At 43.4% G+C, this 21,517-nt stretch overlaps 1 protein-coding gene across 8 annotated transcripts in view; it reads left to right on the top strand.

Moving 5' to 3' along the window:
• Nucleotides 1-254: 254 nt before the first annotated feature.
• LOC110491094 (plasma membrane calcium-transporting ATPase 3) overlaps nt 255-21,517 on the top strand; it is a 33,096-nt gene continuing 11,833 nt past the window's right edge. For 4 of the 8 annotated variants that reach the window (XM_036947220.2, XM_036947218.2, XM_036947222.2 and 1 more), the window contains exons 1-18: nt 348-832; nt 2,920-3,570; nt 5,218-5,415; nt 5,686-5,943; nt 6,236-6,361; nt 10,769-10,900; nt 13,555-13,605; nt 13,945-13,983; nt 14,389-14,550; nt 14,736-14,950; nt 15,270-15,512; nt 15,856-16,097; nt 16,538-16,772; nt 17,337-17,516; nt 17,668-17,755; nt 17,859-17,965; nt 18,280-18,471; nt 19,703-19,916. In XM_036947220.2, coding sequence (XP_036803115.1) covers nt 3,354-3,570; nt 5,218-5,415; nt 5,686-5,943; nt 6,236-6,361; nt 10,769-10,900; nt 13,555-13,605; nt 13,945-13,983; nt 14,389-14,550; nt 14,736-14,950; nt 15,270-15,512; nt 15,856-16,097; nt 16,538-16,772; nt 17,337-17,516; nt 17,668-17,755; nt 17,859-17,965; nt 18,280-18,471; nt 19,703-19,916 — 2,899 coding nt within the window. In that variant the 5' untranslated portion in view covers nt 348-832; nt 2,920-3,353. Of the gene's footprint in view, nt 833-2,919; nt 3,571-5,217; nt 5,416-5,685; nt 5,944-6,235; nt 6,362-10,768; nt 10,901-13,554; nt 13,606-13,944; nt 13,984-14,388; nt 14,551-14,735; nt 14,951-15,269; nt 15,513-15,855; nt 16,098-16,537; nt 16,773-17,336; nt 17,517-17,667; nt 17,756-17,858; nt 17,966-18,279; nt 18,472-19,702; nt 19,917-21,517 lie in introns of all 8 variants that reach the window. The other 4 variants (XM_036947221.2, XM_036947219.2, XM_036947223.2 and 1 more) reach the window with 2 other exon arrangements.

Raw genomic sequence — 21,517 nt, 5'->3', positions numbered from 1 at the left:
ATGATAATAAAACATATTTAATTGTGATGAGGCAACATGAACATGTTACAGAGCCGTTTTCAATGTAGGGCTATCAAGTAGCTTATATAGGCCTATCTACCTCCATGAATTGATGAAAGTCATTCTGATTATTATTTCTTGTATGATGATTTGATTATTATTTTTTATTATATTGACATTTTGTTTTACCAATGGCTGTCTAAAGCTCAGACAGTCTATACAGGGATATTAGTACCAATATTCTGGACTAACGTGGTTGTAAAGTCTGGGTGAGCAAGGGGAGGGGTTGCAGGGAGGGATAGCTAGGAGCGTCAGCTCGGCAGTCGCAGCATCCATCCACCCCTCCCACTCCTACCCGTCGCATAGAACAGCCCATTTTAATGTTGCCATCATCATAGGACGAGTGCGGTAAGCGAGGAATCGTTTCAGCATGTAGACCCAAATTCTTGCTCACCAATTGGAGCTTATGCTGTATTATCAATTAGACGAAAAAATTACAGCAACGAGAATAATTGGGACCAACGACCAGAATAACAGTAATAATATCAAATAGCTACCTGCGGTCCTTAACCGTTAATTTATGCAAACACGCTAATATCTGCCTTCCATCATATAATTTTATTCCGCATTAGAGGAATTCCACATAGACGTCTGCACAATTCCGTGCTATACATTTATCTCCTGACCAGAAACAACAGATGGAACATCACGTCGGTACAGTCTACATCCTTCAAACGTTTTTGTCTGTCGGATATGAAGCGAATTTAAAAGTAAAGAACATTGGATTTCCTGTTTTTCGAAACTCTCCTTTGACGTCCTTGGACATGGCCGGGTGAGTATTTTTTATCTCAGTTCAATGGTGGTCTATCATTATGGTGGACTAAGGATAATATGGCATCAAAATGCCTCATGATATTGGAGTGACCTGTGAAAATGGCGAATATTTGCACCATTTATTAGACCTAGGCCTATTGTTATAGCCTATACCTTTCTCGGTAGAACACTAGTATTGATAGCAGTCATCCAAAATATTATGGTACAGGTAAACTATGAGATAAAATGTATTCATGAATCCAATATAGTGAATTGGCTACGTAACCTTTATCAATACGACATGCTATAAAACATTTATTTGTCAGTTATTACAGGCAATTATAATTTATTACCGAGTAGACTAGGTAGGCTACATTAATGTTGTGTGCAACAAGAATATATTATTATTCATAGTAGGGCAGCATTGCCGTCTGGAATATATAAAATCCCGATTTTGCGTATTCTGGGAATAGGGTATAGGCCTACGGGTCACTTCTATGATTTTTATGAGTATGCCGTTATTTTATATCTGAATGAGTCAAATCCGTGCACAGAGATAAATTAGTCCGCAAATGAGCCAGTCAACACGGTTATAACCTTGTAGTAGGCCAGCTCACAGATTAAATGTAGCACATTCACTCGGGCAAAATTGTATAATTTTCCCACCATAAAGAAACACACTATGTTCCAATCGTATTTTTCCATGAGCTGCAATTCCTCTGAAATCTGTTGCCTCGAAAATATGTTCTCATTCATATTAGGCCCATTATATCCCCATTCACCTCTGGAAAAACAATTATAAAAATTGTGAATATAAGGAAAGGTGTTATTTCCCTACTTTAGTGTGCATTTCTATCGTAAGGGATGGATATCGCTGACATAAAATAGAATTTGTGCAGACCAAGGTTAACACTGATATCTGAAGGTTACACGTAAAGGGCATGGTGGATTTTGACAATGTACTAAAACATGCTCCGTCTTGCAAGGGAAATTGAGGATTTTTTAAAGTTCTGATATATAAACACATATGTTTCCATTCACTTTTTGATACTGTGGAAATATAAAAACATCTTAATAAAGCCTACTCCTTCGTGCCACGATGGAGTAAATTTTCGCCTCGCATCACTCGGAGGAGAGTATCCTCTGTATCCCAGATCGCTGAGCATCATGGCTGTGCGCGTCGCCTTGGTAAAAGCCCATTCTAGACATGGATTGGCTATTTCCATACGAGCGTCACGACGCTCGTTTAGGAGACTGTACTGTGATAACAAATATTTTCTGGAAATGTGTTTAACCTTAAAAATGTTGTTGGGATTTTGATGATTCCTTGGCCCATATAGCAAGTATGGGTGGAATAGCATAAAGGGAATGCAATTCACTGTTTGAAGATGAGGAGGAGAGGGGTTATTATGCGAAGGTCATTATACAATACTCAGAATAGTGTAGGTCTGATGCATTACCTAAAGGCTTGTAAAATTCATGAGGAGACAAAATAATCAGATAATTCCTTTAGATTATTTGTGAATGCCTCTAAAACATTGAATAGGTCCTAAAACGTATAAAATCATGATCATGATCGTGATTACAATTTGATGCCAAGATTCAAGGATGTAACTTAGAGTCATAGATAAATAACATTATGAATATATTGTATATTTGCGTGGGTTTTCATCCCAGTGCCTTTCTCCTCCAATTTTTAGTTTGAACATTCATTGTGGTTAAATATGTCCCCCTGATCAGAGAGCCAACCCGCTACTAAGCAGTTAGAGAGGCCATAACATCCTAAATCAATAAACTAAAAATCAATAGACTTTTTATAAATAAATTATATCTGTTTTTTTGTTTCGTTTGATTTGTGTCCCAGTGAGGGAGGGGGTGGGATTGCAGCAACTCCTATTGGCTCATTAATAATTCTCTTTGGTGCAAATTATAGACCACATTTTTTATGATAGAGTGAAATACTGTCAAGATGCTGAAATCCTTACAACCTGAGAGTTCTTTTCAGACTTGGGTTTATTATAGCAAATGTTGACAACTCAACATCTAGATAGGGTTTAATGATGTAAGAATATTCCCTACAAAACCCATCTTCTCCATCTTCTCCAGCCTTTAGGTGAATCCTACACAGGACCTGCCAAAGCATCTTTCTCTTCACCTCCAAACGCTTGAGCCCTTCTTTCTGTTTCTCTCCTTACAAATATCTGTTTCTATGGATTGGTATCCCCCTTATCATATTGTTTGATTCTCTTTTCTCTTCTGGGGTTGTGAGACAGACCAGATTAAAGTCTTTGGTGGAATAAACCACCGACAAATCACACAACAAAAACATTTCCAAATGTTCTTCCACACATGCCCTGATATGGAGAATCATAGAAGGGGCAAAGGAGGGAGTGGCATGGGGGAACATTAATCTAAAAATCACATAGTCAAGCATTTCCTACCCTGGCCTATCCTGGCCTACCCTGGCCCTTTTCAAAGAAGTCCATCAGAGAATCATTGTTTTTTGAAGAATCGATACACTTCTATTACCACACATTATCATGGGGGACTTAGCCAATAGTTCGGTGGAGTTCAAACCCAAGAAGCGAGGTAGTGGAGGGGGAACAGAGGTCAACCATGCAGGGGACTTTGGGGCCACCCTGGAGGACCTGCGGGACCTTATGGAGCTGAGAGGTGCAGAGGCAATTCAGAAGATCCAGGAGAACTACACGGACACAGAGGGCCTCTGTCAGAGACTGAAGACCTCCCCAGCCGATGGTGAGAGTCTCACTCAGACACACCACTCTCAGTGAAATACTTCACTGGAAACATACAATGCACTTTATTAGTCTACCTTACTAATAAAATTCAAACCAATAGGTCAAATCAACTGGATTTTTTATGAACAACCAGTTGATGATATTTTATGCTATAGCGCCACTGCCATCTTGTTTGCATAGATGGTTTCTACCAGATGTCCTCATTTGTACTGTCCTCATCCGCCTGGTTTTCTATCTGTATTTGTGCATTCCCAACTCAGTCTGCCCGAACAGGCTTTCATGTTATGTTGCTAAGCTACAAAAGCATCAGCAATCTGGTGGGTGTGAGGCAGAGAGACAGACACCTCCTCTCATTCATCATGGCCTCCTGCAGCAAACATAAAATAGTCCTGAGGAGAGATGTTCAAACCACTATATGAGCCGTTAATGTTTTCAGCCTATTGCTTTATTTTCACCATTATAGTTTAAAATTATGTAATTTGTCACTTTTTAGATTATGTTAAATTATACAAGCGCCTATGATTCAACAAACTTCTAATATCGGCACACTTTTATGATGATTACAAAACTATTTTTATAATTCAGTAGAGATAAATGTAGGCTGTTTCAGTTAGAGAGATGAAGGGGAATTTGTTCATGAACCTTTCATTACCATGGCAACTGTGAGAATATTGTCTGAATGAGTAAAATGTGACTTTTCACAGAGAGTCAGATTAATTATTAATTTGCATATCTCATCGCCCTGAAATGTTCCTACTCACGTGTCTTTTTATCACCAGACTGTTTCACACATCATTTCTGAATTCGGTTATAGTGCGACTACATTTTGACTACCCCCCCCAAATGGGATTGGGTGAAAAAAAGACAGAGAGAGAGAGGGAGAGAGAGAGAGAAAGAGAGATGGCTGGGTTGACAGTAGCAGCAGGTGATGTTTGGCAGGGGAGGACATGAGGTGGGTGTGCCAGAGCACACACCCCACAGAGAAGCAGACACACACTGACTTAGCCATCTGTGCCATTCCCACCCCATCTATCTCATTCTACTAAAAGAGCACCCAGCACCTAGTGTCAACACTCAAACATTTATATGTCTGTTACATGATTCATGTGAGTGAGTCTATTGCAATGTATTTACAGAAGTAATTGAAAGATGGTTATGCTGTGTTTTGTCTGCTCTAATGTAGACATTTTGAAAGCATGTTATTTTAATGCTCTGTCATAATGCCTACACAAGGTTGTAAGAAACATGGCCTAAACTGTAACTATCTCAAGTTCTATGACCATGTCCTATATAATGTAATGACTGTTTATGACAACAGTATTTTTTATGGCCAGTTTCTAATATGAACCCTATTATGAAGTGTTACAGACTAATTTTCTGAAGCATGATTTGTTGAATCGGATTCCGATTCATGGCAGAGACCTGCAATTTGACAAATGTTTGGTCGTATGTAGGCATCCTGATAAAACATCCAAATAATGTTTCACTCTACAGTAATCTTCAACAGTTCTTTAACTACCCACTTACCTACTGAATTCACACAAGACTCTGATACCCTCGAATAGTGTTTTAAATGAAATCCAGTGAGGTGGATGAAGGGATGCCATGCACCATGTTCAGTAGCAGCATTCCCTGTCCTCTCTAGGCCTATCGGACAACCCGTCAGACCTAGAGAAGCGTGGCCAGGTGTTTGGCCAGAACTTTATCCCTCCTAAGAAGGCCAAGTCGTTCCTGGAGCTGGTCTGGGAGGCCCTACAGGATGTAACTCTCATCATCCTGGAGATAGCTGCCATCATCTCCCTCGCACTGTCCTTCTACCAACCGCCTGGAGAGGAGAGCGAAGGTAGGTGTGACTGACTGTCCAGGTATCAGACTTTGGCCTTCCGCATGCCTTAATAAAGCATTGATTAGCCCTCTGAGCTAAAGCCTAGGCATTAGCTATGGGAGTTATCACAGGTTTTCAGTTATCTCAGTTAAGGTAACTCATCAGGTGAGCAGAGTCCCCTCTTCCCTCACTTCTCTGCCCCCTCACTCTCTCTCTCTCTCTCTCTCTCTCACCTATTTCTTTCTCTCTCTGCTCTATCTTTCTTCCTATTTCTCTCTCTCTCTGCAGCGTGTGGGAATGTGGCATCCGGTGCAGAGGACGAGGGCGAGGCGGAGGCTGGCTGGATTGAGGGCGCGGCCATCTTGCTGTCTGTCGTCTGCGTAGTGCTGGTGACGGCCTTTAACGACTGGAGCAAGGAGAAGCAGTTCCGGGGGCTGCAGAGCCGCATTGAGCAGGAGCAGCGATTTGCCGTGGTGCGGAATGGCACCGTCATCCAGATCCCTGTGGCTGAAATGGTGGTTGGGGATGTGGCCCAAATCAAATACGGTCAGTCCAGGATCAGGAGAAGTCCCCTGATGTAGTATACCTGGTTGGACTATCTATGTAGCTACCTGTGTATAATGCATTTGTAGTTCCTTTGACTGTATCTTACAGAAGGTATATTAAGAATCAAACATTCATAACAGCTCAACCATAAATACATAAATAATACATTAAACATATCTGGTTTTGTGTAGATTCCTATTAAGCAGTCATAACAATGTTTGGATTCTTATAATTCCTTATAGATCCTTATTTCTCTGGTCCCTTGTCTCCTCCTGCTTCCACTCCCACACAGGTGATCTCCTGCCTGCTGATGGGATACTGATACAGGGCAACGACCTGAAGATCGATGAGAGCTCGCTGACCGGAGAGTCTGACCATGTAAAAAAGTCTGTTGACAAGGACCCCATGTTGCTGTCTGGTGAGTTGTTTGCATATAATACAGTAGTCATGTTACAGTTGGGCGAAAGAGGCCATGCCAGAGGTGTTTGCATCTGTGCAGTATGTTTGTGTGTGTCTCTGATTACAGAGATAGTAGATTATGTAAACCAGCTAGTAAGCTAGCTAGCTAGTTAGCTATGCTGTTGAAACAATCTAACTAGTCTTTGACCCGTGATTGGAGTTTGTTGTGCTGCTGACACCTGCCTCTTAAGCATACTATCAAATTGAAACCTTCCCTTTTACTGGCTGTGATATGACACATGCAACTCAAAACAGAGCCACTACTTACACTACCGTTGGGCGCCAGTAGCTTCTGCCTGCAGGATGAGTGCTGTCAGTGGGCAGAGGAGCGGGGGAGGGCGACTTTGTGTCTCTGTGTGCTGGCTGCAGTGCCGAGAGGGGAAATCTCATTGCCTCTCCCAGTGAGAGAGCGACTCCTCCCTGTTCCCTGGAGCCTGACAGGGCTAATCGGATTGTAGCCCCTGGTCAGCATCCTGAGCACCGGGTCATGAATCCATTAGACCCACAGGGGACCCTCACTCATCCTCTACCCAATAATGATACTCGGAACTGGACTCTGCTACTCACTCCATAGGTCCACCAGGCTAGGTCTATGCAGAGATCTAAATTAATCATGCTGTTGTGATGGTGATGTAGCAGCCTAATCCACATTGCTGATGGTGCAGAAGATCAAATATTGAAAGAATTCAGCTGCAGGTTCAGCAATATGTATGATGTGATTTTATCAATCAATGAACACAATTCCCTTTTCTTACCATTGATTGTTTTTTCCCCAGTATCTGTCACACTTACCTCTCGAGGTGCTCATACATCACTTGATGTTTAGGCCACCACACATTGGATGAATGCAAACTCTGTAAATGCTGTGGAATTTTTATTTTTTTTATTTTATTTATTTCACCTTTATTTAACCAGGTAGGCCAGTTGAGAACAAGTTCTCATTTACAATTGCAACCTGGCCAAGATAAAGCAAAGAAGTGCAACAAAAACAACAACACAGAGTTACACATGGGATAAACAAACGTACAGTCAATAACGCAATAGAAAAATCTATATACAGTGTGTGCAAATAAAGTAAGGAGGTAAGGCAATAAATAGGCTAAGAGTGGCGAAGTAATTACAGTTTAGCAATTTACACTGGAGTGATATATGTGCAGATGATGATGTGCAAGTAGAAATACTGGTGTGCAAAAGAGCAGAAAAATACAAATACATTTTGGGATGAGGTAGGTAGTTGGTTGGATGGGCTATTTACAGATGGGCTGTGTACAGCTGCAGTGATCGGTATGCTGCTCTAACAGCTGACACGTAAAGTTAGTGAGGGAGATATAAGTCTCCAACTACAGTGATTTTTGCAATTCTTTCCAGTCATTGGCAGCAGAGAACTGGAAGGAAAGGCGGACAACTTAGGTCGTGGCTTTGGGGAGGACCAGTGAAATATACCTACTGGAGCATGTGCTACGGCGGAGCTATACCTAGCAAAGACTTATAGATGACCTGGAGCCAGTGGGTTTGGCGACAAATATGTAGCGAGGACCAGCCAACGAGAGCATACAGGCCGCAGTGGTGGGTAATATATGGGGCTTTGATGACAAAACGGATGGCACTGTGATAGACGGCATCCAATTTACTGAGTAGATTGTTGGAGGATAATTTGTAAATGACATCGCCAAAGTCAAGGATCGGTAGGATAGTCAGTTTTACGAGGGTAAGTTTGGCAGCATGAGTGAAGGAGGCTTTGTTTGCGAAATAGGAAGCCAATTCTAGATTTAACTTTGGATTGGAGATGCTTAATGTGAGTCTGGAAGGAGAGTTTACAGTCTAGCCAGACACCTAGTTATTTATAGTTGTCCACATATTCTAAGTCAGAACCGTCCAGAGTAGTGATGCAAGTTGGGCGGGCGGGTGCGGACAGCGATCGGTTGAAGAGCAGGCATTTCGTTTTACTAGCATTTAAGAGCAGTTGAGCAGGCCACGGAAGGAGTGTTTTATGGTGCTGAAGCTCGTCTGGAGGTTTGTTAACACTGTGTCCAAAGAAGGGCCAGAGGTATACAGAATGGTGTCGTCTGTGTAGAGGTGGATCAAAAAATCACTAGCAGCAAGAGCGACATCATTGATGTATACAGAGAAAAGAGTCGGACCGAGAATTGAACCCTGTGGCACCCCCATAGAGACTGCCAGAGGTCCGGACAACAGGCCCTCCAATTTGACACACTGAACTCTATCTGAGAAGTAGTTAGTGAACCAGGTGAGGCAGTCATTAGAGAAACCAAGGCTGCTGAGTCTGCCGATAAGAATGTATCAGTTCCAGTTAAAATACATTCAATTTACTTGTTATAACCATTTTCATGCTGTGGTTTAGTGCACAAGTTCATAACAGTCCCAAGCCATTACATATGTAAGCAATCATCAACATCAAACATATTTAGCAGTATTCTGAGCTATTCCACTCCCTGGTATTAGGCAGTGTGAACACTGTTATTGAACAACTCCTGGTCTCTTGTGATAAAGTATTTTAATTAATGGGAACATAATGGAGCTCTGCTGTACAAAAGTAATTAGATCACCGGTCAGTAGGCGAAACAGAGGAAAGTGACCTTACTCAGTGATTAAAAACACAAACTACAGTAGCTCCAGAGTGTAATTGGTGAGTGTAATTCTGCGTTGCCTCTGGATTCCAACCAGCCTTCCCAACTTCACACCACAGTCAGGCCAACCATGCAAAACTGTAGAACAAGAGTCGAGCTTGTCACTCAAGGAATGAGAACTGGCTTTTAGGTCTCAGCGAAGATGACGTCACTGTGTAATATGAACTTAGCAGTCCACTATGTCTACATCATAGAAATAAACACAGATTTTTCCACAATAACCTTCTTTGAACAGCATATTGATTGCAAACAATATTAATGGAAATTCTCCCTTCTGTTTGAGGTGCGACATGATTAATACAGTGCATTCGGAAGTATTCAGACCTCGTCACTTTTTACACATTTTGTTATGTTACAGCCTTATTCTAAAATGTATTAAATCATTTTTTCCCCTCATCAATCTAAGCACAATACCCCATAATGACAAGGCAAATTTATTCAAAATAAAAACAGAAGTACCTTATTTAAATAAGTATTCAGACCCTTTGCTATGAGTCTCGAAATTGAGTTCAGTTGCATCCTGTTTCCATCGATTATCCTTGAGATGTTTCTACGTCTTCATTGGAGTCCACCTGTGGTAAATTCAATTGATTGAACATGAGGTCCCACAGTTGATAGTGCATGTCAGAGCAAAAACCAAGCCACGAGGTCAAAGGAATTGTCCGTAGAGCTCCGAGACAGGATTGTGATAAAGGCACAGATCTGGGGAAGGGTACAAACAATTTCTGCAGCATTGAAAGTCCCCAAGAACACAGTGGCCTCCATCATTCTTAAATGGAAGAAGTTTGGAACCATCAAGACTCTTCCTAGAGCTGTCCGCCCGGCCAAACTAAGCAACGGAAGACGGAAGCCTCTTCAGTAAAAGGCACATGACAGCCCACTTGGAGTTTGCCAATAGGCACCTAAATACTCTCAGACCATGAGAAACAAGATTCTCTGTTCTGATGAAACCAAGATTGAACACTTTGGCCTGAATGCCAAGCGTCACATCTGGAGGAAACCAGGCACCATCCCTACGGTGAAGCATGGTGGTGGAAGCATCAAGCTGTGTGTGTGTGTGGGGGGGGGGGGGGTCAGTGGCAGGGACTGCAAGACTAGTCAGGATCAAGGGAAAGATGAACGGGGCAGAGTACAGAGATCCTTGATGAAAACCTGCTCCAGAGCACTCACCATCCAACAGGACAACGGCCCTAAGCACATAGCCAAGACAACACAGGAGTGACTTCAGACAAGTCTCTGAATGTCCTTGAGTGGCCCAGCCAGAGCCCAGACTTGAACCCGATCAAACATCTCTGGAGAGACCTGAAAATAGCTGTGCAGCGATGCTCCCCATCCAACCTGACAGAGCTTGAGAGGATCTGCAGAGAAGAATGGGAGAAACTCCCCAAATACAGGTGTGCCAAGCTTGTAGCGTCATACCCAAGAAGACTCGAGGCTGTAATCGCTGGCAAAGGTCCTTCAAAAAAGTACTGATTAAAGGTTCTGAATGCTTATGTAAATGTGATGTTTCGTTTTTTTTTTTTTTTTTTTTTCAAAATTGGCACAAATTTCTAAAAACCTGTTTTTGCTTTCTCATTATGGGGTGTGTAGATTGCCGAGGGAAAAACAAACAAATAATTTAATCAATTTTATAATAAGGCTGCAACGTAAAAAAATGTGGGAAAAGTAAAGGGTTATTCCCATGTCTATTTAGGAATTTGATCTTTGTATCCCTTTAGGAACTCATGTGATGGAAGGCTCAGGAAAGATGCTAGTTACTGCTGTGGGAATCAACTCTCAAACTGGAATCATCTTCACTCTACTGGGGGCTGGAGAGGGGGAGGGGGAGGATGAGAAGAAAGACAAGAAAGGTAAGATAATAAGACAGGCTGAAGGTGTAATGTCATTAAGACGTTCGGTATAATTTTTGTGAGTTAAAATGGATATGAAGAGTTTCGTTCCAAAACGCTATATATCCATTTTCAGAAATGTTAGTAAATGAGCTTTTTTTAAAGAACTTATTGAAAGTGATTGGTGTGTTTTTTTTCCCATATCTAATCATGACATTTTCAATGACAGACAGGTATTTGTTAAAAATCTATCAATTGATGGTTTTATTTCAGAGAGACAATCACATTTTGTTGCAAAATTAGATATATCCTCCTCTCTCTCAGATTACAACTGTACAAACGATACATTTGTGACATACATTTTTTGTTATATCTTTTAAACTGTATCAATACAGTAATATGAGATCTGTGTTCTTGTCAAAAGTAGTGCGCTATATAGGGAATAGGGTGCCATTTGGGAGGAGGCCTAACTCTAACCAAAGACTATAGCCTCAGGCTAGATTTATGATGAGTTTAATTTATATGTTAATTATACAGGATATGAACAATCCATTCCAGCTAAACAATGGATATACAGTTGAAGTCGGAAGTTTAAATACACCTTAGCCAAATACATTTAAACTCAGTTTTTTTTTTACAATTCCTGACATTTAATCCTAGTAATAATTCCCTGTCTTATGTCAATTAGGATCACCACTTTATTTTAAGAATGTGAAATGTCAGAATAATAGTAGAGAGAATTATTTCTTTCAGCTTTTATTTCTTTCATCACATTCCCAGTGGGTCAGAAGTTTACATACACTCAATTAGTATTTGGTAGCATTGCCTTTCAATTGCTTAACTTGGGTCAAACGTTTGGGTAGCCTTCCACAAGCTTCCCACAATAAGTTAGGCAAATTTTGGCCCATTCCTCCTGACAGAGCTGGTGTAACTGAGTCAGGTTTGCAGGCCTCCTTGCTCGCACACGCTTTTTCAGTTCTGCCCACAAAATTTCTATAGGATTGATGTCAGGGCTTTGTGATGGCCACTCCAATACCTTGACTTTGTTGGCTTTAAGCCATTTTGCCACAACTTTGGAAGTATGCTTGAGGTCATTGTCCATTTGTAAGACCCATTTCCAACCAAGCTTTAACTTCCTGACTGTCTTGAGATGTTTCTTCAATATAGCCACATAATTTTCCTGTCTCATGATGCCATCTATTTTCTGAAGTGCACCAGTCCCTCCTGCAGCAAAGCACCCGCACAACATGATGCTGCCACCCCCGTGCTTCACGGTTGGGATGGTGTTCTTCGGCTTGCAAGCCTCCCCCTTTTTCCTCCAAACATAACGATTGTTATTATGGCAGCAGTTTTTTTTCATCGGACCAGAGGACATTTCTCCAAAAAGTATAATCTCTATCCCCATGTGCAGTTGCAAACTGTAGTCTGGCTTTTTTATGGCGGTTTTGGAGCAGTGGCTTCTTCCTTGCTGAGCGGCCTTTCTGGTAATGTCGATACAAGACTCGTTTTACTGTGGATATAGATACTTTTGTACCTGTTTCCTCCAGCATCTTCACAAGGTCCTTTGCTGTTGTTCTGGGATTGATTTGCACTTTTTGCACAAAAGTACGTTAATCTCTAGGAGACAGAACGCGTCTCCTTCTCGAGCGGTATGACGGCTGCGTGGTCCCATGGTGTTTATACTTGCGTACTATTGTTTGTACAGATGAACGTGGTACCTTCAGGCATTTGGAAATTGCTCCCAATGATGAAAGAGACTTGTGGAGGTCCACAATTTTTTGTAGAAAGTAGATGTCCTAACTGACTTGCCAAAACTATAGTTTGTTAACAAGACATTTGTGGAGTGGTTGAAAAACAAGTTTTGATGACTCCAACCTAATTGTATGTAAACTTCCAACTTCAACTGTATATCGTTTTGTAACAAAACTAATTTTAATACACATCTAAAATATATTAACCAAAATATGAGACCAGTGATATTTTACACACCCATAAGCATTCACTTCTGATGAAAAAACACAAATGTAAAAAATGTGTGCATATAACGTTTTGGAAATTAACTTTTCATATATACATGGATGTATTTACATATGATTGACTCACAATGTCTGTTTCTTATACTATATATACACAGACATATGTATATAAGTATCATGCATTGGCAGTTTCAATAGGTGCATTGAAGAGATTCTCCATTAAGCTGTGTCATTCAAGGCCTGATGTTCCTTCTGCTTATGAGACAGAGAGAGCAGAGCATCTCTGAACTGTACTGTGTGCATTTACAGTACATGGGCAGAGACTTTTCTCCCTGTCTCCCTCTCCTTGATATGAAGAGTGGTAGCTAGCTGCTTAATAATTATATCTAAAAGCATAGGAGTCTGCAAAGCAATCAATACTTGAATGGAAAGAGGGAGAGCAAGATGGGGATGGGGTTACACAGAGGGGGAAGCCTCTGGTTAGGACGAAGCTTCACAATGAAGACCACAGAGAGACATGATGCAATGGTTTACTTATTTGCTGCTCCTGAGGTCTCATACATTCATTTTTTTTCATTCCTTGTTTGTTGTTTCTGTTGCTCATCCTTTTTACTGTTTTGATTGTTTTTGTCTCTTAATTTGATAAAATCTCTTATTGTCCCTGTCCCTATCTCAAATCCCAAACCACTATCTCATCAGAGGGCAATAATACCCCTGCAGTCGAAGCAAAACAGATCAGCATCACGAATGGTAGGTGTTTCCCCTACTAGACTAGTTAGATTGGTGAAGGGGTTTGCTAGAGATATTCCATGGGACTCCCATGGGAAATTGTGGACCCCTAATGTAATTGGGAAAAAAAATAACAAACTGTAAAATATTTTGAAAAGTAAGTTTAACATGTTTATATAAGTCGTTGCGATTTCTTCACACGTTTCTGTCACTTTCATTTTGTCTATTCATTTTCCCATTCGATTTTTACTCCTTTAGGGGGGTTCAAATGGGAGCAATGTTTGCCTCCCATGCAGCAATATGTCTGTCACATTCAGATGTATCAGTCTAGATATTTCTCTTTCTCTCGCCTAATCTCAGGCAAGCAAGACGGGACACTGGAAAACAATCAGAACAAAGGTAAGAAACAGGGGGATTCCAAAGCAGAGGAATCATCCATAATTTCAAGTAGGCTACTTTATGTAAATCCTTTGGGGAACTATGCAAACAACAGATGGCATGAGGTAATAATTTATACAAAATATTTTAAAACATTTTACTTCTCAAATAAGATGGAAACAATATCTTGATTTATGTTGAAAACATATTACCTGTACGTTTGATAATAATGGGTTGTATGTTTACAGCCCTTTTCATTAGGTATCATAAGTGCTTTACATCCTGTTACAGTTGCATACTGTAGCTGTAGAACCCACCTGGGGGAAGCATGGCAGCCATTTTGTGCTGATAACGCCCACTAGACCTCTTGGCTTTTTTCTAACCGTCCTAAACACTCCCTAACTTTGTGACAACCCCCAACCTTAGCCAAGAAACAGGATGAGGCTGTTGCCATGGAGATGCAGCCCCTGAAGAGCGCTGAAGGTGGGGAGGTGGAAGCGGAGAAGAAAAAGGGCAACGTGCCTAAAAAAGAGAAGTCTGTGCTCCAGGGCAAACTCACTAAACTGGCCGTGCAGATCGGGAAGGCAGGTGAGGGCTGATTCTAAACGTTCAGCATTCATAATCCATTTTTTGCTGGCCTGCTTGTTCACTCTGACTTGACCTGTGTATGCACAAGGTTGGCTAGCAGTGCATACTCTACTACCGACAAACTCTTCACATTGTTCTTTGATCTAAGTAGCCATGTCTGTGTGTCTGTCTGTCCTCTTCCTCAGGTCTGGTCATGTCAGCCATCACAGTGATCATCCTGGTGATGTACTTTGTGATTGAGACCTTTGTGGTGCAGGGCCGGGAGTGGCTCACTGAGTGTACCCCCGTCTATGTGCAGTACTTTGTCAAGTTCTTCATCATCGGCGTCACAGTGCTGGTGGTGGCTGTGCCTGAGGGGCTGCCACTGGCTGTTACTATATCACTGGCCTACTCTGTCAAGGTAAGGGTAATAAACTCTGTGTGTGTGTGTGTGTGTGTGTGTGTGTGTGTGTGTGTGTGTGTGTGTGTGTGTGTGTGTGTGTGTGTGTGTGTGTGTGTGTGTGTGTGCGTAAGTGCTTGTCTGCGTGCGCACTGCTGTAGACATTATGTGACAATCATGTTAAATCGTGTTTTTGCTCGAATATCCCCCATATGGCAAAATCAAGGCACGATTACACTATACTATATATTGTACATGCAGCTGAATTGTATTGTAGTTTCTCAGGTGGAGGCCTAACAGTAAGATCCATCTCCGTCTGTTTCCTTCTCCTTCCCTGTAGAAAATGATGAAGGACAATAACTTGGTGCGCCACCTGGATGCCTGTGAGACCATGGGCAATGCCACGGCCATCTGCTCCGACAAGACAGGCACCCTCACTACCAACCGAATGACCGTGGTGCAGGCCTACGCAGGCGACCAGCACTTCCACAAGGTCCCACACCCTGACCAGATGAATCCTAAAGTGCTAGACACGCTCGTCAATGCCATAGCTGTCAACAGCGCCTACACCTCCAAGATTATGGTGAGAGGGTGGATTAGGAAAGATCGATAGATACTTGCACATTGTTGAATGCTCCCACATTTTTATTGTGGATAATGTCTGCAATGCGGAATGGTAAAGGGACACAACTTTATCTTTCCTGGTTATTTTCTGGTTAACTTGCAAAGACATTTACATCTTTATTGGCCATTTGGATGGAAATGTATTTTGTTCATGTTAACCCAACATATATAAACCATTCATAGAATTCAGAATTTACATACAAATTTACATACAAATGTGCGTTTTGCCCAGTCTCCTATTCTGACTTTTTCCTCCACACGTATTGAGCAAAAACATGGTATCTTCATCTTTTATCCCTTAGCCCCCGGATAAGGAGGGAGGCCTACCCAAGCAGGTGGGCAACAAGACAGAGTGTGCCCTACTTGGCTTCATCCTGGACCTGAAGAGGGACTATGCCCCTGTGAGGGAACAGATCCCTGAGGAGAAGCTCTACAAGGTCTACACCTTCAACTCTGTGCGCAAGTCCATGAGCACGGTGGTGCAGCTGCCTGATGGATCCTTCCGCCTCTACAGCAAGGGGGCCTCTGAGATCCTGCTCAAGAAGTGAGTCTGACTTTCAAGCTGGAGACGGCCTGCCTTGTGTGCCTGCCTTGTCATGACAAGTAGGAAAAGTAGTTTCCCTGTGAATCACGCATACAAATAAAGGGCTCTATTCAATCCCTATTGCTGAAGCTTGATAGAATTGTAAAGGTAGATTCCGATTGAGCCCAACATATGCAGCATTTACCGTGAATGCAGTCTCTAACGTGAGAACATTGCCTTTAAATTGAAATCAGGCTGTAATGCGGAACCTCCGCAATACGGATTGAATGAAGCCCAAAGTTGGATTTGATAGAGGCTACAGCTTTGATAGAGAAAGGGGTGGTAGGGGCCTCAAGATAAAGTGGGCCTTGAATGAGAATTGATGATCAAAACAAAATGACAAACATGAATATTGTGCCCTAACATACAGAGCATCTGTGTCCTGACTCTCTGTCTGTCAGATGCTCCTCTATCATGGCTGGTGGTGGCGATCCACGGGGTTTCCGCCCGCGGGACAGGGACGAGATGGTGAAGAAGGTGATCGAGCCCATGGCCTGCGACGGTCTGCGCACCATCTGCGTGGCCTACAAGGACCTGCCGGCCAGCCCTGAGCCCGACTGGGAGAACGAGGCTGGCATCGTCAGTGACCTCATCTGTATCACAGTGGTGGGCATCGAGGACCCTGTCCGCCCAGAGGTAACCAAGACCTTACGCAGAGGGATTCTCTATTGGGGTGCATTTGTTTTCACAGATGTAGGTAAATTTGGAGTGGAGTTTTTCCACAGGGATGACAATTGCCTGTTACTTGCTCTTCATTTCAAGTGGATAATTCTGTTGAAAAATGTCTAAATAAGAACTTGTAAAAACCTAGGATTAGAGTGGGGAGAAGCTTGCCCTTATGGAAGGGTTGGCACAGTAGGATGACACAACAGGTTTTGTTATACTGTAGGCATATAGTTATAGGTATTGTAATCTCTCATGGACAGACGCACATAACATAAATGGCACCGTAGCGTCTGTCAACAGACTGGAATGCGACAACTAACAAGGAACGTTGTTCCAGTACCTTGATTTTTTGTCACTGATCATTTTGACAAATCACAATGTTGCAAGATTTTAATTCTGGGTTTCCAAATGATAGGTTTTGTTATAGTTGTAGGTTTAGTAAATATTCAATCATTTCTCTGTAGTATCATGTACATCAGCGAGTAAGAGGGTGTGCCAAAGCTTTAGCAAAACTCTGGTGTCTTTTCTAACCAGGTCCCAGATGCTATCAAGAAATGCCAGCGGGCAGGTATCACCGTGCGTATGGTGACAGGTGACAACATCAACACAGCACGCGCCATCGCTGCCAAGTGTGGCATCATCCAGCCTGGGGATGACTTCCTGTGTATAGACGGGAAGGAATTCAACCGACGAATCAGAAATGAGAAAGGAGAGGTAGAGTTCATCATTCATGTGTTGTTTGATACTCTTTTACTGACAAAAAATGCAAGTGCCCTGACTCAATTCATTAGCTTCAATAACTCAGTGATACAAGACTCAACAGTTTCTGTGGATACCCCTATAATACAATCTTTATTTCTTACAGGTTGAGCAGGAGCGCATTGATAAGGTTTGGCCCAAACTAAGAGTTCTGGCTAGGTCTTCACCTACAGACAAACATACACTGGTCAAAGGTGGGTCAGAGACACTCCACTCAAAGCTACAGTAGTATTTTTGTAAACAGATGGTAAACCATGCAGCTGTATAATTTCCAATGATAACTTTCTTTTCCTGCAGGCATCATAGACAGCACTGTACTGGAGCAGCGGCAGGTAGTGGCAGTGACAGGGGACGGGACAAACGACGGACCTGCCCTGAAGAAGGCCGATGTTGGCTTTGCCATGGTGAGTCATGTAAATGATGATGATGATGATGATGACACACATCTTTAGTAATTTTAGTACATTTGGGGAGATATTAAATCCCATACTTAACGCTACATTTCACTAAATGTACCCTATGTATTTACAATATAGTTACATAGGCATGGTATGTACTTTAGTATTGTTACATTAGTACTTACAGTACACTACTACTATGTAACTATCATACACATAAGTAGGTATTACTGACATGTATTGTTTTTTAATGTGAGACCTGTGAATACTTTTCAAAGCAGTGTACATTTAAAGTGGCTCTTTTTTGTGGCTCTGTGTAGGGCATCGCTGGTACTGACGTAGCCAAGGAAGCCTCTGACATCATTCTGACTGATGACAACTTCTCTAGCATTGTGAAGGCGGTCATGTGGGGCCGCAACGTCTATGACAGCATCTCCAAGTTCCTCCAGTTCCAGCTCACTGTCAACGTGGTGGCTGTCATCGTGGCCTTCACCGGCGCCTGTATCACACAGGTACTCACTCCATCTCTGACTCTCGCACTCCACACCACACCACAATTCACTGTTGTGTAAATTCCAAATGGACCACTTGCTGTATGTAACTCACTAGGAAATGGTCAAAGATATAAACTACTGTTCAAAAGTTTGGGGTCACTTATACATTTCCTTGTTTTGAAAGAAAAGCACATTTTTTTGTCCATTAAAATAACATCAAATTGATCCAAAATACAGTGTAGACATTGTTAAGGTTGTAAATTAATATTGTAGCTGGAAACGGCAGATTTTTAATGGAATATCTACGTAGGCGTACAGAGGCCCATTATCAGCAACCATCACTCCTGTGTTCCAATGGCACATTGTGTTAGCTAATCCAAGTTTATCATTTTAAAAGGCTAATTGATCATTAGAAAACCCTTTTGCAATTATGTTAGCAAAGCTGAAAACTGTTGTTCTGATTAAATAAGCAATACAACTGGCCTTTTTTAGACTAGTTGAGTATCTGGAGCATCAGCATTTGTGGGTTTGATTACAGGCTCAAAATGAAGAGAAACAAAGACCTTTCTTCTGAAACTCGTCAGTCTATTCTTGTTCTGAGAAATGAAGGCTATTCCATGCGAGAAATTGCCAAGAAACTGAAGATCTCGTACAACGCTGTGTACTACTTCTTTCAAAGGACAGCTCTAACCAGAATAGAAAGAGGAGTGGGAGGCCCCGGTGCACAACTGGGCAAGAGGACAAGTATATTAGAGTGTCTAATTTGAGAAACAGATGTTTTACAAGTGCTCAACTGGCAGCTTCAATAAATAGTACCCGCAAAACACCAGTCTCAACGTCAACAGTGAAGAGGCGACTCCAGGATGCTGGCCTTCTAGGCAGAGTTGCAAAGAAAAATCAATTTCTCAGGCTGGCCAATAAAAATAAAATATTAAGATGGGCAAAAGAACACAGACACTGGACAGAGGAACTCTACCTAGAAGGCCAGCATCCTCTTCACTGTTGACGTTGAGACTGGTGTTTTGCGATGACCCCAAACTTTTGAACGGTAGTATAGGTAACGATCTACGGACATTCCAAACAAGCTTTAAAGCTAAATGATCTCTCCCTACCTCTCTCCCTCTTTACCTCTCTGCCTCTCTCCTTGTTACCTCCCTCTCTCTGTCTGCCTCCTCCCCTCTCTCTGCCTCTTTCTCTCCCTCTACCTCCCTCTCTTCTCCATACCCCCTCCCTCTCTCTCCCCCTCCAGGACTCTCCCTTGAAGGCTGTCCAGATGTTATGGGTGAACCTGATTATGGACACCTTTGCATCCCTGGCCCTAGCCACCGAACCACCCACTGAGTCCCTGCTCCTGAGGAAGCCTTACGGCCGCAACAACCCCCTCATCTCCCGGACCATGATGAAGAACATCCTGGGCCACGCCATCTACCAGCTCACAATCATCTTCACCCTGCTGTTCGCAGGTACACACAGGGGAGGAGGAGGTGGGAGACTGGAGACTAGGGGGAGGGTAGGGGCCTACAGGTGGGGGTGGAGGAAGGAGACTGGAGATGGGAGCAGGGACGGAGACTTTAGATTGGAGGAGGACAGAGGCTGGAGATGGGAGGAGGGACGGAGACTGGAGATGGGAGGAGAAACGAAGACTGGAGATGGGAGGAGGGATGGAGACTGGATATTGGAGGAGGGATGGAGACTGGAGATGGGAGGAGGGATGGAGACTGGAGATGGGAGCAGGGACGGAGACTTTAGATGGGAGGAGGACAGAGGCTGGAGATGGGAGGAGGGACGGAGACTGGATATGGGAGGAGGGATGGAGACTGGAGATGGGAGGAGGGATGGAGACTGGATATGGGAGGAGGGATGGAGACTGGAGATGGGAGGAGGGATGGAGACTGGATATGGGAGGAGGGATGGAGACTGGAGATGGGAGGAGGGATGAGACTGGAGATGGGAGCAAGGACGGAGACTTTAGATGGGAAGAGGACAGAGGCTGGAGATGGGAGGAGGGATGGAGACTGGAGATGGGAGGAGAAACAGAGACTGGAGATGGGAGGGATGAGACTGGAGATGGGAGGAGGGACAGTGGCTGGAGATGGGAGGAGGGATGGAGACTGGAGATGGGAGGAGGGATGGAGGCTGGAGATGGGAGGTGGGATGAGACTGGAGATGGGAGGAGGGGTGAGACTGGAGATGGAAGGAGAAACGGAGGCTGGAGATGGGAGCAGGGACAGAGGCTGGAGATGGGAGGAGAGACGGAGACTGGAGATGGGAGGAGGGATGAAGACTGGAGATGGGAGGAGGGACGGAGACTGGAGATGGGAGGAGGGAGAAGGGATAAGACTGGAGATGGGAGGAGAGACAGAGGCTGGAGATGGGAGGAGGGACGGAGACTGGAGGAGGGACCGAGACTGGAGATGAGAGGAGGGACGGAGACTGGAGATGGGAGGGATGGAGACTGGAGATGGGAGGAGGGACAGAGGCTGGAGATGGGAGGAGGGACAGAGACTGGAGATGGGAGGGATGGAGACTGGAGATGGGAGGAGGGACAGAGGCTGGAGATGGGAGGAGGGACAGAGGCTGGAGATGGGAGGAGGGATGGAGCCTGGAGATGGGAGGAGGGACTGAGGCTGGATATGGGAGAAGGGACGGAGGCTGGAGATGGGAGGAGGGACGGAGGCTGGAGATCGGAGGGATGGAGACTGGAGATGGGAGGAGGGACAGAGGCTGGAGATGAGAGGAGGGACAGAGACTGGAGATGGGAGGGATGGAGACTGGAGATGGGAGGAGGGACGGAGGCTGGAGATGGGAGGAGGGACGGAGGCTGGAGATGGGAGGAGGGACGGAGGCTGGAGGTGGGGGAAGAGGAAGGGAGGGTGTATAAGAAAAGGCAATAGTGAGGGACAAAAAGGTTGAGGAAAAGCAGTCATGGAACTGTAGTGCTCTATTTAGCTTGTAGCGTTTTACATGATCATTTAGTATACCTTTGCTTGGAAGTAGGAAGTATATCTTTAACTACATGTGACTCTATTGTGCATTTATCTCTTTTGTGTTCCTCTCCATCTCA

The sequence above is a fragment of the Oncorhynchus mykiss genome, chromosome 16, assembly GCF_057628025.1.
Source record: "Oncorhynchus mykiss isolate SJ-2025 chromosome 16, ASM5762802v1, whole genome shotgun sequence".
NCBI classification, from domain to species: Eukaryota; Metazoa; Chordata; class Actinopteri; order Salmoniformes; family Salmonidae; genus Oncorhynchus; species Oncorhynchus mykiss.
This window is presented reverse-complemented; position numbering and strand designations above follow the sequence as displayed.